Below are 18104 nucleotides of genomic sequence, written 5' to 3'. Positions count from 1 at the left end.
GCGGCATGTGGGATCCTCCCAGACCGGGGCGCGAACCCGGTTCCCCTGCATCGGCAGGCAGACGCGCAACCACTGCGCCACCAGGGAAGCCCGTAAGTGGGCATTATTATCATCATTTCACAATTGGTGAAGCTGAGGCTCGGAAAGGATAAGTAACTTGAGTAAGATCACACAGCTAACAGAGGAATATAGGTTCTGTCGGGTCTGTCTGACCTGAAAGTCTGTGTTCTTTCATCAAGCTTCCCATAAAGATGGTGCCATTTCAAATCAAAACCTTTCTGTTCAACTATGTTAAAGAAAAAAATTGGGTTTGGAAATCTCAAGTTGGGTCAAGAAGACTGACAGTTTTCTCTTCAAGATGCTTTGCTTTGCTACCATTACAGTTGACTTTGCAGTGATGCTGAGCCCCATCTGGGGGTATGATGGAGATGGCCAGGTGATTGGCTTTTTACTGTTTCCTTTCACTGACTTTTCTTCACTCATTTTCCCAAAGCATCTTTGGGGCACGAGGAAAGAACACACATAAAAGATTCATAGAGTGGCTGTGAACTTGGCTCTCAGAAGAGGACCACTAAAGGGTATCTTCACATACACTGCAAAGCTTTCTTCTTCACACTCAATACTTCACATCTCGAGCCATTTTACTATGCGTGGCTGGTGAGGAAAATGCCACATTGCCTCTCTGATACTAAACTTTTGCTGATCAGGGACTTTTTAGTTGAAAATAAAGATTTGATTTTTACGACTTTCATCTATGATTGTTTCAAACAACACCATCACCAACAAGAGGAAATGGAGGAAATGGCCACTGTAACCTCTGTGAATAGAGTTCACAGCCCATGCACACCAATAGTTCCCTTGACCCCAGGTCACTATAAGAGATTGGCATCACTAAACCATTTGCAGCTACTCCAAAACTGCAGCAGAGCCAGGCTACTTGTTGGCTTCTGCAATAAAAATTTGTCCTTCCTGCCCACTTCCCATAGAATTAAGTCCCAACAATGAATTGTAGTCTTCAGGATTTCTAAGATCTGGTCCACCCTATCACTTCAGGTCTTAGCTCTCATTGATGTTATACTTGAGGCCATGCATCTGGTGGTAAGTGCTTAGGATTCAAGTAGATCTGAGATTGAACCCTGGCTCTGCCACTTATGTGTACAATGTCACAGAGCCAGTCAATGTCTGTGCTGTTTATTCTCTGTTCCCTCCTCAGATCCATTCTCTGCCTTTCTCTGTGCTCAGAGGGGCTGACCCCTGCAGCCTGCATCCCTGGGGCCCCTTGATGGCTTGCTTCTGGTTGGGTTCAGTCAATGGCAGTAAATGGCAAGAGACTGGAGGTCAAAAGGAGGAGTTTTCCCTACTCTCCATGTCTTTTGGTGCCATATTTCTAATAGTGGGTGCATCTATCCACAATTACAGCTTCTACCAGATGCCTTCTCCTTCATGGTTACAGCTTCCACTGGGCTTTAGTAACAATAAAGTATTCCTTCCCTGCCTTGCCCTTCAGCCTGAGGGTTGGTAATAGTTGTTCACTGTTTTTAGTGCCTGGATGCCTCACTGTCCTTTCTTGGTTCCCTTATCCCTGCCTATACCTCTAATAACACTTCTTCATTGGAAAGATATTTTTGCTGGATATAGAATTCTAGGTTGACAGATTTCTTTTTTTCTTTCAGCATTTCTGTTTTCTAGTTTATATGGTTTCTGATGAGAAGTCTGCTGTGATTCTTTTCTTTGCTCCTCTGTAAAAAATGCCTTTTGTGGGGCTGCTTTCAAGATTTTCTCTTTTTCTTTTGTACTCAGCAGTTTGAATATGATATGCATAGATCTACGTGTGTATAGTGTATAGTGTGTGTGTGTGTTTATTCTGCTTGGTGTTTTCTGAGATTTTGGGTCTGTGGTTTGACGACTATCATTACATACAGATAATTCTCGACCATTATTTCCTCAAATGGTTCTTCTGCCTTGTTCTTTCTCTCTTCTTCTGGAATTCCAATTACATGTATATTAGAGCAGTTGATGTTCCCCAGTTCTTGGTGCCCTTTTCTGTATTTTTTTTCATTCTTTTTTTCTCTTTATGTTTCAGTTTGGATAATTTCTATTGACCGATCTACTTTCCTCAGCTGTGTCAAGTTTACTGATAAGCCCATCAAAGGGCTTCTATAACTGTGTTTTTCATTTCTAGCATTTCCAATCAATTCTCTCTTTTAAGTTTTCATTTCTCTGCTGAAATTATCCACCTGATCTTGCATGTTGTTCACCTTTTCCATTAGCACCTTTAGCATAATTTTTGGTTATTTTAAATTCCTGAAAGATAGTTTCAACATCTGTGTCATATCTGAGTGTGGTTTTGATGATTACTTTGTCTATTGGGAGTGTATTGCTTTTTCTTGCCTTTTTGTATGTTCAGTTGAAAGTGTGACATCTTGCGTAACACAGTAGACACTGAGGTAATAGATTTGGGGTATGAGTATGAGTTTCCTTCTGCTCAAACTTTAGTGAGAGAGTTTAAGTTAATTTAGTTAGGATTTGGGCTGGCTTTGAAATTTGTTACTTCTATGCTTAAGCTTAGTGCATCACAGGCTTTACATTCCTCCAGGAATACCTTGTGTTTAGGATGTGAAACTGGTGTGCCAGAGGGTTTTCTTTCAAGGTGTCTATTCTATTCTCAGTTTTAGGTCCCCTCTTTGTGCCGGGCCTTAGAAAGGGTCTCTTTTTAGGCTCTTGTATCTCTTTCCCAGGAGTAGTCTGCTTTTCATTGTTATGTTTAGCTTTTTAGCTAGCGGTGGTGGCTGGTGAGCTTGAGAGAATTCTCTTTGGTTCTGATTAAGCCTCAATCTTATATTTGCATGTGTCCCCGGGTCTCAGGAGTGTGGCCTCTTCAGTGCTCCTGCCCCTTTCAGGCTGTCCCTCTGGGCCCATTACATATTCCTGCTCCTCTTCCAGCAGTAGTTAGACATTTTTTTTCTTCCTTCATTCAGCTGCAATGGTTTTCCACCAGTACCTAAGTAGAAGAGTGTTTGTTGCCCTCCTCTCCACAGATTAAGCCTTTTATTCCATGTGGGAGATCAGGTGAGAGGGGTCTGGGTGGAGCAGGCAGAAATTTGTGCTCCTCCCTCAGCAGCTGCTGTACCCCTCCCCCAGGTCTACCACAAGGGATATTTTCTTACATCTTCCCCTAGTCTTTTCTGTGAGTACTGAGTGGGGTTTGTGGAGAAAAGTTCCGGAGGATGTGGACTCTCCCAATTTCTGCAGTCTCCAAGGGCTTCATACTCTCTTGCCAGTACACACTGAGCCTTTATAGATTCACCAAGCTGAACTTTTCCTCCCAGGGACTGGTTGCATCTACCAGGTAAGCTAGTGCTCACATCTTGTCTGCGATGTGACACTCTGTCTCTCCTTGGATTTGGCCACTTGGTTGCCCTGTGACTTCAGAGAAGGAGTTCAAGGAAAACTCATTAATTTGCCATTTGTTTGGCTTATTTTCATTGTAAGGTTGGGAACAATGCTCTTTCTAGCTCTTACACCTCAAGCAGAAAATAGTGCTGATAGTGCTGGAGCTGCGATGTAAACCTAGTATTTTTCTCACTACAGCATATTTTTTTTCTTCCCTTCATTATCCCCCTTCTCTCCGGAATGTAAATTTCATTCATAAAGTAGTTACTGAGCACCTACTAGGTGGCAAGCCCCAAGCTTGTACAGAGATACATTAGTTAGGGTCTCAGAGTAGTTAGCTCGAGCATAAGGATGACAGGGGCTGTCACAGGGCACCATGGATGCCAGAGCCACTTCCCCCTATGAAACTTACTCATGCCTAACCAGCAAGACAATTTTGGAACCCGCCTCAGCTCATCAGGCCATTTTCTTAGTCACCAAATGCCAACTGCCCAGGAGCCCAAGCCTGAAATTAATGATGCCACACGCTGGAGATGAAGAAGGCATTACAGACCCCTTTGAGGTTTCCTACCAGCAGACCTGTGGGTTGAGAGAAGAAAAGTAACCTTGATTCCCCAGAATTATAAACTCTTAAGTCAAGTTGTTCTAAAGTGTGTGGTGTTTATGTTAGATGTATTAATCTGTTGAGAGGCTCGATAAAGCCAACTTGAAACTTGTTTCAGTAATAGCCCATGTAACAGGCAAGCCTGGGCTGATTTTTTAAAAAAGAATATTAGAGCATTTGGGTTTGGAATCCATTAAGCTGCCTCATGGAGCTAAAAGTGGGAAATTCACTGGAGCAATGTGCACTGGCAAAATCTGTCCAAACCTGTGCTGAGAATTACCATAATGATAATAATATCAGGCCGTTACTTCTTGGGAGCATCATAGTTTGCAAAGTATTTTCACTTTCAGTATTTAGTTTTTTGATCCCCATAATGGCCCTGAAATGGAGTAGGTCAGGTGTTATTTCTGTCTGGTTGAGACTTGGGTCTGGAAGCCAGTCTGCCCCTGAATCACATGGCAAACATCCAGTGAAAATAGGTATCTGGTATCCTTGCTATGTTCACAACCTGATCTGAATCATTTTTCCTGGACCCACTCTGCATGTCTTTTTCCAGCCCATTTTTGATATTCTCAAGGATCTAACCCCTTTCCTAGTTCATACCTTGATCCCTCAGACTTGACACTTGATTCTGCTCTTCTGGTCTGCCCTCTAATTCCTACCTACTTCAATTACAACTTTTGTCTGCTCCTTTGATTAGGTGACTCACAGCTGCTCCGAGGCCTTGGGTACCTTCCATGTCCAAACATCATCTCTGCAATTACTTGTACTGCCACTAATATTGCTTGAAATACTAATATTAATACTGCTTGAAATAATAATAACAACAGCAACAGCTATCACTTTGAGTACTTATGATGAGTCAGACACTGAGTTTTCCATGTTTTATCTCATTGAAATTTTGAACCTTAGACTAGCCCTATGACAAAGGTACTATTTTAATCCCTACCATATAGTTAAGTTGCAAAGAATTTAGGTGAACCCAGTTAGTGTAATTAAAAGAACATGGACTTGTGTTCTGGCTCTGCTATGAGCTCACTGTGTGATTTTAGACTAGTTACCTAATCTCTCTGTGCCTCAGTTTGTTCATCTGTAAAAAATGGAATTGATAATTCCAACCATCTGAGGTTGCTGTGAAGATTAAATGGGAAAGAGTCTGGCACACAGTAGGATCTCAAAAAAAAGTGAAGTTCACTTTTTTCTTTTAGGGCTTTTATCTTCTACTCCTGAGTACAGCTATTAAGTGGATACTTTGGAATTCTTCATAAAACATCAAATATGGCTGTATATTTCTTCAAGGAAGACAGGGAGGGAGGAACAGGATGCTTTCTGGTAGAGGTGTAGGAAATGGTTTTCAATTTCAGGGCTGGTTGAGAGTAATGGCTGCAGTGATGTGTAAGCATTCAGTTTGGGACTTGAGGGCATGACCTTGGGAACTAATTGAGTGTACCGACTTGCTCAGACAAAGAAACCCCTGTATTGCTAAATAACGTATAAGAGATCTCCATTGGGCAATGGGGGGAAAATTGAATTATTTAACGTATTTCCATTTCAATTAGTTAATCAAGATAATTGCTGTTTTCCTGGATCTTTGTCTTTTCTTTGTAATTTACAAGGCCCTTGTTTGGAGAAAGGAATGTAGCCCGTGAACTCTGTATAAACCGCTATGACTTTTTGTGTGTGTGCAAATTATATTTAAAAATCTATTACAGCTCCCTTTGCTTTGGATTCTAGGATTGTGAGAAACTGATGCTTGATCAAGCTTGAGAAAAACTTACAGTTCAAGCATTCGGGTTCATTTGGGATTAACAAACTCAGCCAAGGGGCAGCAGGGCAAAGCTGAAAGAACATGAGCTCTGGCATCAGACAGACTTGGGTTGTGATCCCTGTTCTGCTGTGTTCTCACTACAGAACAGTGAACAAATGAGCCTCTCTGAGCCTCAGTTTCTGTTTCTGTAAAACAGATACTGTCATCCATCTTCCAGAGCTGTTACGAGGACTGAATGCCATAATGCAGTTCCTAGCCCATCAGTGATGGGCAGCAAGGCTAGTTCCTTCCCCATCTTCCACGTACTTATCTAAGGGTCGCATATTTGCCAGTCTCAGTTGTGTGGAACATGGCTAAGACCTCAAAAAGACGCCAAAAAAATCCAAGTAGAATAGATGTTACAAAGTCCATTCATTAAAATACGTCATAGAGGAACACCTTGGATATATATATTTAATTTTGGCAAGGATTATAATAAGCTGAACGTCTGGTTCTCTGACTACACCAGTTAAGAAGCCCCACCCTGGATGAAGAGAAGGGAAGTGAGCTACTGAAGTCAGTCCCACGACTGAAACCAACAATGACACGATAGCGCCACACTGAGGGAGGAGGTGGTAAAACTATGGATTAGGCACAGGAGCTAATGAAAGAACAGTTTAGAATCACTTCGGGCAGGGATGAAGGGTTCTATAGCTTCGTTTCTTCACTTCCTGGAAACTATCTTCAAATGGCAGCATCAAATACATTGTTGCTGTTTCTTATTAATGACCCTGACTCATAAAAGAAAGATTTCATTATGTCTGTATAATGTGTTTGAGAAGGGAGGCATGTAATGCACTTCATAAACTCCATCCAAAATGGTAAAAGTGAAAGAAAATTTTTTGAAACTTAAAGATGCGGGCTTTGATTATGTGGACAATTCTTCCACATGGAACTGTTCTTTCTCCCATTGCCACATTTCTGGACAGTGGTCCTATGAAGATGCTAACACTTAACCAAGTACTGATACTTTTCATCTACATCACCTCCCTGTAGTATGTTGGGCAGGTATCCACTGTTTCCATTTTACAGAGGTGGAAACTGAGGCCTAGAGAGATTAAGATCATCGTGGAGCTGGATTCAAGCCCAACTCCTCTGACTCCAAAAAGCTCACGCCTTTTCCACTACACCATGTTCCTTCCTAGGAGTAATCATCTGGGTTATTAACATGCAAAACATATACTAGGTCATGGTTTGCATCCCAAGTGAATAAAAATAAAAAACATCCACAAATTAACGCTTCATCAGTTCACCTCTAATCCTACGATGCATCCATGAAACAAAACCATCAAATAGCCTGGTCTTGGTACTTACTCATAAAATGTTGTCCATCCGTTTTCATTGCTTTTGGTTGCCAGAAGGCCAGAGTTGCTGTGGTACGTCATCATGGCCAACTCGTGTCCTTGTGTGGTCACGCTCTTGAGTGCACTGTTGGTGCCCATGGTCACCCAGTACACCTGGCCATCTGGGACCACCAGCCAGAGGGGCATCCCTGTAGAGTCTCTGCGGACGTTTACCATGTTGCCATTGCTGTCTGTGATGAGCGTGATGTCGCCATCCCCAGTGTAGGTAAAGTTGTACAGGTAATCTCCTGTGGGTAGGCTTTGGGTGTACAGGTGCTTGCCACTGGTATCAAACAGGTAGAGCTCCTGGTCGATTGGGGAGGACAGCTCATACATGTTCTGGGTGTTGAGGAAAGGCTTGTTCTTCCTGATAAACCGGATTCGGATATTCCCAAGGTCAGCCACATAGAGCTCCCCGTCAGCACACACAGCCAAGGAAGATGGGGTGTTCAGCTTTGCATCCTTGGCATAGCCATCGTCTCCAGAGAAGCAATCGCAGTTGGCATCATTTTTACAGTCACAGCCACTGGGGGCCCCGGCAACCAGTGAGATCTCTCCGCTAGTGGTGACCTGCCTGATGCGGTTGATCTTCTTCTCGTCGGTCTCAGCGATATACAGGACCCCATTGTGAGAGACAGCCAAGGCAGTGGCCGACTCCAGGGTTGCGTGGATGGCCACCTTGCTCAGCAGGAAGTGGTCGATGCCGGGCACCTGGCAGTGCATGGGCCTCCCGGCGACAATGCGAACCTGGTGGTTTTCAGAGATCTGCAGGACTACGTTGTTGTCCAGGACATAGAGGGAGTTGTCCATCGGGTTGGTGGCTAAGTCTGTAGGCCACTCCAGGCGAACCTGACAATGGAGAGATAGACACTCAAATGCCTGGCGAGGTGCCCACCACTGATCATCCCATACCCCTTAGAGCCCATGACAGTGTCCCAAGTGCCAGCACATGGCAGTCTTGCCTGATCCTCACAGCAGCCTGCCATCAACCATGGATATCGGCCCCTGATCAGACAGAGAGCATGCAAGAGCCCTCACTGAGACATCCGATAGTCTACGTTAGACTGACAAAAACACGAAGGGGATAACAAATAAACAAAAAAAGCAGGCAAGAGGAGAGACTTTGGAGTCAGACAGGCCTGCGTTCAGATCCTAGTCCCCCGACTTGTGACCCTGGGCAAGTTACTTTACCTCACTGAGACTCAATATTCACATCTGTAAAACAGGAATGACAATAGTGCAGAGAGTCTGACCCTCCATAAGTGCTCAAATAATGGCAGCTAATGTTGCAGAGGTGGGAGGGGAAGGCAGATGGAGTCTGGAGGCTGAAGTAGGAGTAAGAAAGATGCTTCATGAATTGTTGCTAAATGCATGAAGGATGATTTCTCAATTCTTTGAGTTCATGGATTAATACATGGCTAGGTGCTGGGGATGTAAAGAGAAAGTAACACTGGCTCTTGTCTGACATAGTTCCAGACCTGTGATTCTCAAACCTGGCCACACATTCAGATTACCTATGGTGATTTAAGAACGTATTGGTGCTTAAATTCCATCTCTGATCAATTAAATCAGATCCCTGGGTGTGGGGTTCGGGCAGAGGCATGAAAGCTTCCTGGCTGATTCTAACGTGGGGTTGGAAATCATAACTGGATCTTTCTCCTTCAAGGGTGATCATTGGACTGGCAGTGTTGCCATCACCTGAGAGTTGGTCAGAAAAGCAGAATGGCAGGCCTCACCTGAAACCTACTGAATCCGAATCTCCATTTCAACAAAATCCCTGGGAGGCTCCTGTACACACTGAAGTTGGTGAAACCTTGCTCTCGATAATGGTTTCTAGCACCTCAGAGAACAGGTCCACCTGGGAGAGATGAACAACATCGGCTACGGGAGTGAGGGGTTCAGAGGTCCTGGGCCCCATGTCTGAGCCTCCTCTGAGCCGGGTCAGGAAGCTGGCAGGGATCACAGGTGGGCAGGCAGGGGATTGCAGCGGGCAGGTATGAGGCGAGGATGCTTTGTTTCCTGCCTCGGTGGCCGTGGAGGCTGGGACGCTGGGTACATCTCCCTGGGAAGTGCTGGCATTAAGGGAAGCCCTTTGCCAGTTGTGTTACCCACGAGATCCAGCCATAGTGCACGTGGGCTGCCAGCTGCTCCCTCCAGCTGATTTTTCTACCCCACCCGTGGGGGCTCATTGCCTCAGGTTCCTGAGCCCCCTTCTAGTCCTTGACATTCAGTCCAATTTGGGGCTTATTTAAGCAAGTATATACCTTTGGATAAGCAATTTCTCTTCCAGAAATTCACTCTTGTACACCCCTGTCTACAGAGGTGCTCATCATAGCCATTTCTTTTTTGTTGTTGTTTTTTGCGGTACACGGGCCTCTCACTGCTGTGGCCTCTCCCTTTGCGGAGCACAGGCTGCGGACGCGCTGGCTCAGCGGCCATGGCTCACGGGCCCAGCCGCTCCGCGGCATGTGGGATCTTCCCGGACCGGGGCACGAACCCGCGTCCCCTGCATCGGCAGGCGGACTCTCAACCACTGCGCCACCAGGGAAGCCCAGCCATTTTTAATAATGGTAAAAGACTGGAACCAACCCAGATGCCCAATGACAGAGAATTGGCCAAATAAATTATAGTACATTTAGTTCATCCATAAATTAGAATACTCTGTGTAGCAGTTCAAAGTGATGTTATAGATGAATATTTAATGACATGGGAAGATGTTTGCTATGTATTAAGTGGAAAGAACAGTCTGCAGAACTGTAAGCACAGTGTGATCCCAATTGGGGAAAAAAATACAATAAATTAGATAGATTATGGATAGAAGGGAGATTAAAAGCTTGAGGGCTATACACCAAAATGTTAACCGTTATCTGGATGAGAGGTAGTTTTAACTTTCTTCTATGTCATTTTAAATGTTTTGTATTTTCTGCAATGTGCATGTGATAGTTTACTAATGTAAAAAGAAGCCCCAGAAGATAATATACATATGAGATGTGGCCGCCTTCATCTGTCTGCCGCTTCAGCTCAGGGCCATTCTCAGAATGGCGTAGGCCCCGGCCCAAGGCCGTTGTTCCAAGCGTCTGCTTGCTCCCTCACCCCAGCCTGGGCCCCTCTGCTCCCCAGGGCGGGGGCCCCGAGGCAGCCAGCGGCCCCTCCTGAAGCCCAGAGCCCCGCCCCGCAGCCGGGCTGCCTCCCTCGCCCTTCCCAGTGGTCTCTGGAGCACAGCATCTCCAATGCCTTCGGCTGCATCAAGAACTCAGTTCACCTGAAAGTGACAGGGGAATTTTCAGTTTCCTAAAGCCCATTTCTTGTCAACACTGGCTGCTAAATCTTTTATGCACTCTGGTCCTGTGGCACCTTGGGGACATACTTGCTGAGACCTCTCTGCCTGTCACTATGGTCAAAAGACAAGGGCGACCTGATGGGTGGGTGGGGAGGGGGGCGGAGGAGGTGCCAGGGTAGGGAGAGGGAAAGGAAGGAGAGGAGGAGGGAAGAGGAAGCCTTTCCTGCTCTCTCCTGCACACCCATGTGCACACAGGCACCTGGGAAAGAAGGAGCAGTGCCCTTGGAGTCACAGTGCCTGCATGATGATTCTGGACCAAGTACCTATGATTCTTTGATTTTACCTCCCTGTTAGTGATGATCCTGTGGAGGCTTCATTTCCCATCACCAGAATGGAGGGATGAGAGTTTGCAATTTCTGAGGTCCCTCCAGCTCCCACATTCTATCGTCCTGAGACGGAATGGAGCGCCCTTGCCCCATCCTCCAGAGCCTTCTGTGCCTTTATTAAAGCCCTCTGAGCTGACTACCTTGTTGCAGAGTTATTTGCAAAAATGGATTGTCAAATGGATGAACGAATGACTGACTGGTGAATGGCATAGAGAGAGCGAGGGATTTGGGGTCAGGACGGCGCACTTCCTAGCTCAGTCCGCCAATGTCCACAGGTGTGATCTTCCTCAAGTTACATAAACACTTTGAACTTCTTTCCCCATATGTAGAAGGTGGTAATAAATATTACATAAGAGTAGTTGTGAGGATCAAACGAGACAACTCACAAGGAAATTCTTGGTAAATTATAAAGAGAATGAACATTTACAGTCTAGTATTAGCTGTCAGACACTGTACTAGGCTCTTATGAAATATTTATTACCACCTTCAACATATGGGGAAAGAAGTTCAAAGTGTTTTACATGATGTCATAAAAAAATTTCATTTCCATACCCCTGAGGGAACCTAGCACAGGGCTCTGCATTTATAACCACATTTTCTTTCACCAAGCTTCAGTTTCCTCATCTATAAAATGCGGTGCGTAATACCTACCTTGACAGATTATGGTGACAGCTAAACAAGAAAAGTGAAGTCGTAACCTTTCTGTATCCCCATTTCTAACAGTGCCTGGCACCTACTAAATTCTCAGGAAGTCATTTTGGACTCTAAGGACAGAGTTATACTCTGTCTGTGGTGGCCACAGGCTGCAGAGTTAAGCACTAATCCTGTTTTGAACAGCTTGCAGCATCTTCTGTTCCTTCTCTACTCTCTGCCTCCCTCTAGTTTCTCCTCCGGCCTGGGTCTTTGTCTCCTCCCAGAGAGTTCCTTGGTTTTCCCCTTTGCACTCTTGCGTGAGCTGTGCTCTTATCTCTCTGCCTTACCTCCCTGCTCCACAGGGCACAGTAAAGCAGCTGCGTGCTGGTGACAGAGGAAGCTATGAGAATGAAAGCCAGGCCCCCTTCCCGTACATGTGTATAAGAGTTTATGCCTGTGTTAGAGAGTTTGGTAAAAAGAATCCCATGCTTAGATTCAGAGGAGGGTGTTGAGGACCAGGGCCATAGAGATTTCAGTCCAGGATTTCTGAATTTAAGTGTGGTTTTTTTTTTCCCTCCTCCACTCTATGCCTGTTGTCTTGCAAGCCTTTGATCGGGCTGCTTGGCAGTACCTCTAGCTAACGTTAAACAATTTTTCCATTGTGTAGATTGAAAATTTTCAGCACCCTCTGCTGGCTGGTGGAGGGCCCATTTTGAGAACTGAAAATACTTGGACTCACATCCTCAGGCCGTGGCAGCTTCCTGATGGGTAAATCATGCTTGTTTACAGACTGGAGAGAGAAACTCTCAAGCCAGCAAGGGGAAGCCTGCCATACTGGAAAGACAGGTGGCAGAGAACAGATTCCACACTGGAGCATAACGATTATATTAGCTGGTGCACACCAGCATCTGACAGGGAAGGGACATGGCTGCTGGGCCACCGGCAGCAGCCCTGAGTTCTGGGGAAGGGGCTCTGCGACACACATCGGTAGTGGGGGCAGGCATGACCAGAGAGGCCTCCCAGCCGCCGCCCGCTGAGCAGGGGAGCAGGTCTGCGGTCAGTGGCAAAGGGCCTGTGTGCAGGCTCCCCTAGAAGCGAGGGGGTTTAAAAAGCTAAGTGTGCCCACTGCTGACACCAACTCAAAGTCTAATGTGATTCGAGCCTCCTTATTTCCTTGGTTTTGCTAATGTTGGCAAGATGGATGTTCACTGATTCGACACTAGCCAGGTCCTGCTAAGGGATCTAGCAATAAAGGACACATCCCTTGTCAAGTCACTGCAGGACAAACCAGGGACATGCTGAACAGCCAGAACCTTGTGTCTTTCTTGGGTCTACACTGGGATCCTAGCACCTACCTGCTAAGGTCCAAACTCTGGTATGGTAAGGTAAGTCCTTCCCTAACTGGCCCCGAAGCATGCCTCCAGTTTCAACTCCTGGTACTTCCTTCCAAGAACCCTATGCTCAGTGTCCAATTTTCCAATGTTCCTTGAACGTTCCAGGCCCATTAACATCTTTGTACCTTTGCACATGCTGTTTCCTTGTGTGAAATGTCTCCTTTCTTCCAACAAACTCCTATTCAACCTTCAAAACCTGGCACAAATGTCACCTCCTTTGTGAAAGTAGGACTAGAATTTCTGTTTATCGGTCACCTCCAGAGTGCCAAGCAGTGCTAGGAGCCCTGTGTACACCGTTTCACATATTCTTAAGGCAATCCTGCCAGGCCAATGCCAATTACTTCCATTTTACAGATATGAAAAGTGAGGCTCAAAGGACCTCGGCAACGTGTCTAAAGTTACACAGCTAGTGAATGGCAAAGCTGGGATTCAATCAGTCAATCAACCAACAAATATTGGCTGTGCTCCTGTGCATACCAGGTACCCTGGTTACAGCAGAGGAAAAGATGGACAGAATTCCTGTCCTCATGTAGCTTACAGCCTAGAAAGAGAACAGACAATGTTCAAGTATCTGTGGGTGCTTCCAAAGTGGGAATTCAGAAGGTTATGGATTTAAATTCACACTGTGTGAGGCTCTGCTGCCTTCGAGGCTTCCTGAGGCAAATTTCTTCACTGTCCCCCGAGCCTCCTTCTGTCACCCACTTGTCACCTCTGATGGTGAACTTCCAGAGCACTGTGCCGTGCCCTAACCATCTGTGTGTCCTTAGTGCTCTTCACCAAGAGTGTGCTTACAGCCTTGTGCAATATAAAGATGAACGGCCAGCAGGCTGGCTGGGGGCCGGAGAGAGGATGAGTGTGCAGACCCAGGCCTCTAGCAGACGAAGCTTTCTCCTTTTACCTGAGAAATATCCATGACAGAATCACAGCTCAGCGGCCGGGCTGAGGTAAGATCGTTGGAGCCCAGCAGAGTGGAGATGACCCCATTCTGATCAATGCGTCTGATCATGGTGCCATCCACGAAGTAGATCAGCCCGGACTTGTCCACCGTGATGCCTGGGGTAGAGAAGCCAAAACAGGGAATTCAGCCTTCGAGGTGGTAACAACCCACATACTCATGGAAACTTGCGGGTGGACAGAGAACCTCCCCTTTATGATTTGACTAGCTTCTTCCCACAACATTCATGCCCTTTCTAAAGATGAGAAGACAGCTGCCCAGAGGCTTGTACAAAGCAGAGATTAGAACCCAGGTGTTCAGATTCTCCAGCCCTCTGGTCCTTCCACCTTGCTGCCTCTGGAGATTTTTACCTATCATCTTAGCCATGCACTACAACCTGGACTCATAACTGCTGGGAGTTTGTTAAGCGCTAGAGGTAGTGGCAAGGAGGAACTTTTTCAATGTCAAAACTGTGGATTATTTAAATTAACCTACTTCTGAAGACCTGTAATTATAATAATCAAATCCCTTTTTGGCAACAATTTTTCTTTTCTTCCAAGATAATCATCCTTCACATTTTTCTAGTCTATTACTATTTTATTTTTATTTTATTTTTTTGGCTGTGCCACGCGGCTTGCAGGATCTCAGTTGCCTGACCAGGGATGGAACCTGGGCCCACTGCAGTGTAAGTGTGGAGTCCTTTCCACTGGACCTCCAGGGAGTTTCCTATTACTATTTTAGTTTCATTGGTTATTTCAGAATTATAGAGCCTAAAAAAAGAATCCTTTGGATTTGTGTAGGGAAAATTGGTGAATTTAATTTCTAAAAAAAGGCACACTGAAAGGAGAAGTCATAATTATTATTCAACATCACTTCCTCCATTTGCTAGACCGTCCCACCTGTTGACTCTCCCCGGCCAGCTGTGTGACCTCAGGCAAGTCACTGGATGTCCCTGCATTTGTTTTCTCAGCTGTGAAATGAAGGGATTGTTCTAGATCTATATTTCTCACTTTTGGATGTGTGTGACAATCACCTGGGAGCTTGCTAAAATGCACCCCTAGGTACCTGGTTCAGAGAATCTCAAGTGGAGCCTGAGCATCTATCTGTATTTTTGACAAGCACCTTGGGTAATAATGATACAAATCAAAGTGTGAGGACCACTCTGGTAAATCAGTACTTCTTAACCGGTGATATGTATCAGAATCACCCGAAGATTTTTTTTTTTTTTTGGATATATACCTGCTTGGTCTCACTCCTGGAAATATTAGTTCATAGGGCAGCTGGGACTGGGAGACAAGTCGTGTTTTAAAAACACTCATGGGTGATATTGATACCCCAAGTCGAGAATCACGAGAGGTAGACGTGCCCCCTCAAAATGTGAATGGCTCAGGGGTCCTGGGGCTGAGAGGCAGACAGGATGTGCCCCTGAGGAGTACACGTTCTAGATGGGGAGGCCTGGGAATGAGAATGGACCCAGGGAGTGACAGAACCCGGGAAGGTTCACGGGAAAATAAAGGAGATTCTGCTCAGTTTCATTCTGTTCAGTTTTCTCTGGGGCAGGAACTGAAAGAAGGATCAGAAAAAGCTTCACAGAGGTGGAGACACTTGAAGTATAAAGCTTTCCAGTTGTATAACTTCAGGGGTATCACTTTACTTCCAAGCCTCAGTTTCTTCATGGATAAAATGTGGACAATAATGTCTGACCTGTAATAGTTAGCCCTCAATAATTATTAAGGACTTAGAATTATGAGAACATGAAACCCACTTTGTGCTTGCTCTCAGGGCCCACTTGTCTATGACCGATCAGGAGGGTGGAGTTAAGACACCCAAGGATCTCTGAGTGTGGACACCCACGGGAGCTGTGCTTCTTCCTGCCCCCTCCTCAGGCTGCTCAGGGCTGGAGAGTGATTTCACACGGAGGACCCGGCAGCCTCAAAGCGGGGGAAGCCTTTCTTCTGTCCCTGCCTAGAATGTAAATTAATTATATTCTTTAAGCACCGAGACAGGAGCTTTCTTGTCTGCCTGGCTATGCTCAGTCTTTCTCTTCCATCTGCTAGGACTGATGAGTGCTCCAGGAACAATTGGGTTTCTTGTTTACAAAGTTGGCTGCACAGGCTAATAGAAGCAATCTGTCCCCTGATTAATTACTTCATTTTTTCTCCTTTTGTTGTGCTATATAGATGGACATCTTTTCTCCTCCCTGCTGCACAGTGTCTGCACATTGTGGCACCCTTGTCATTTCTATCTGGGTTAATTACAGGCTTTGGGGCGACTTCATTGTCACTGCATCTGTGCGTGTGTATGTGTTTGTGAGGGGAGGGTGGAGAACACACATGTGTAGAGCAACTGAGAAAAGATTTTGAGAAAATAAAAATTCTGAGAAAAAACTGTTTTAATTCTAAGAGAACAGAAGGTTGCGACCAAAAGGGCTCCTGGGAACCATTTGCCCAATCCTCACATTTACTAACGGGAAACCTGAGGCCCAGAGAAGGAGGACACAAGAGCCGGGAGTGGCAGAGCAAAATTGTAATGCAGGGTCCCTAAGTGCAAGCCCAGTGTTCTTTCCACTCCAGGCTACTCTTTCAGTATTAGGAAATCACGATTAGGAAGGAGATTAACCACAGATGTCACAATATTTACCCCATGGAGTTACCAGCTGACCACTTCACGTATGTGGTAGAGACATATGCTATTAGATAATATGATACATGGTATGCTGCACATACAATATAACAATTATAATACGAACTACCATTTATGGGATGTTTATCACATGCCTGGCACTACTGTCCTAAGCAAGCATTTACATTCCTGGTAATAGTTAATCTGTACTAAAACTGTACATTTCTATTTCATAGAGGAGGTAAATGGGGCTCAGAGAGGTTAAGCAACTCACCCAAAGTCACATAGCTATTAGGTGGCAATGTCTGAATTTAAATGTAGGACTCCTGGGTATGAAATGCACTGTGGCTTTTTGGAGGAGTAAGTCAGCTTTCATTTGAAAACCCACAGCTTTCATTCAAAACCACTCCCTGAAATCTGGCACTATTTAAAAAAAACTATCACTCATGACATTTTTATAGGACATCATACGCAATATATTAATTTTGACCCTCAGAACAATCCTAGGAGGTGGACACAGAAGATACTATTACTCCTATTTTATTGTTAAGGGCCATGTGGCTTAGACACTATAGGTAATTGGCTTTAGGGCCTGCAACATGGTAAACATACACTGATGGGTGTCTGTTGACAATGATGGCATCTCCTCCAAAAAGCTTTCCCAGTCTCTTGGACACAGGGACCTCCCTTGGCTCTGGACTCCCATGCACAGTTCTTTATCCTTGCATCTCAGGGAGCACTTCTCCCCCTCTCCCATCTGAGAGGTTCACATTCAAGTCTTATTTTTCTGCTACGATGAACTTATTTATGCAAGTACATTGCACTGCATGCTCAGTAAATACTTGCTGAATGAGTGAATGGAAAGTGATTGTGGGTATGAAGAGGTCCAACTTTTTGAAGCACTCAGAATTGAAGCTTAGAGTTAACCCATCCTATAGCACATGAACGTGTGCAAAGATGATACACTGCCATGTTTTTATCCAACAATAACATGAAAGGTAGCATAAATATCCAGCAGGAGGGTATTGATAAATAAATAATGGGACATCCATTTGCTGGGATAATATATAGCTATTAAAAGCAAGTACAGCCATATGTATATGTATAACTGATTCACTTTGTTGTAAAGCAGAAACTAACACACCATTGTAAAGCAATTATACGCCAAAAAAGATGTTTAAAAAAAAAAAGCAAGTACACCGAAGACACTTTAATGACATGGGGAAACATTTGCGATATATCACTTAGGAAAAAAGTAGGTTGCTGTTGTAAACCAGAAACTAACACACCATTGTAAAGCAATTATACTCCAATAAAGATGTTAAAAAAAAAAGTAGGTTGCTAAAACAGGTTGTTTAATGTGATTTCATTTTGTTTGTTTCTGGTGAGCATTACATGCACAAGAACACTTAGAAAAAAGACTAGGGGGAAGGACAGGAAATGCTAACTGGGAATATTTCTGGCAGGTGGAATTATGACAATTTAAACTTTCCTCCATAGAGTTCTTAGCGTTTTCCAACAGTTTTTGCAATGATAAACAGATATGTCTTTTGGAAATGGAAAATACCCCAATAAATGTTACTGAGAGTGTTTAAAAGCAAGGCCTGGGGCGTCCCTGGTGGCACAGTGGTTAAGAGTCCGCCTGCCGATGCAGGGGACACGGGTTCGTGCCCCGGTCTGGGAGGATCCCACATGCCGCGGAGCGGCT

General features: G+C 44.9%; 1 protein-coding gene across 1 annotated transcript in view; it reads right to left on the bottom strand.

Moving 5' to 3' along the window:
* Positions 1–18104, bottom strand: part of TENM4 (teneurin transmembrane protein 4) — a 758990-nt gene that overhangs the window by 34508 nt on the left and 706378 nt on the right. The window contains exons 26-27 of the mRNA XM_055091504.1: positions 13739–13893; positions 7119–7996 (exon numbers count right to left, since the gene is read on the bottom strand). Coding sequence (XP_054947479.1) covers positions 7119–7996; positions 13739–13893 — 1033 coding nt within the window. The remainder of the gene's footprint in view (positions 1–7118; positions 7997–13738; positions 13894–18104) is intronic.

The sequence above is a fragment of the Physeter macrocephalus genome, chromosome 16 (genome assembly GCF_002837175.3).
Source record: "Physeter macrocephalus isolate SW-GA chromosome 16, ASM283717v5, whole genome shotgun sequence".
Classification (NCBI taxonomy): Eukaryota; Metazoa; Chordata; class Mammalia; order Artiodactyla; family Physeteridae; genus Physeter; species Physeter macrocephalus.
Note: the sequence above shows the minus strand (reverse complement) of the source record. Positions and strands in the feature narration are given on the sequence as shown.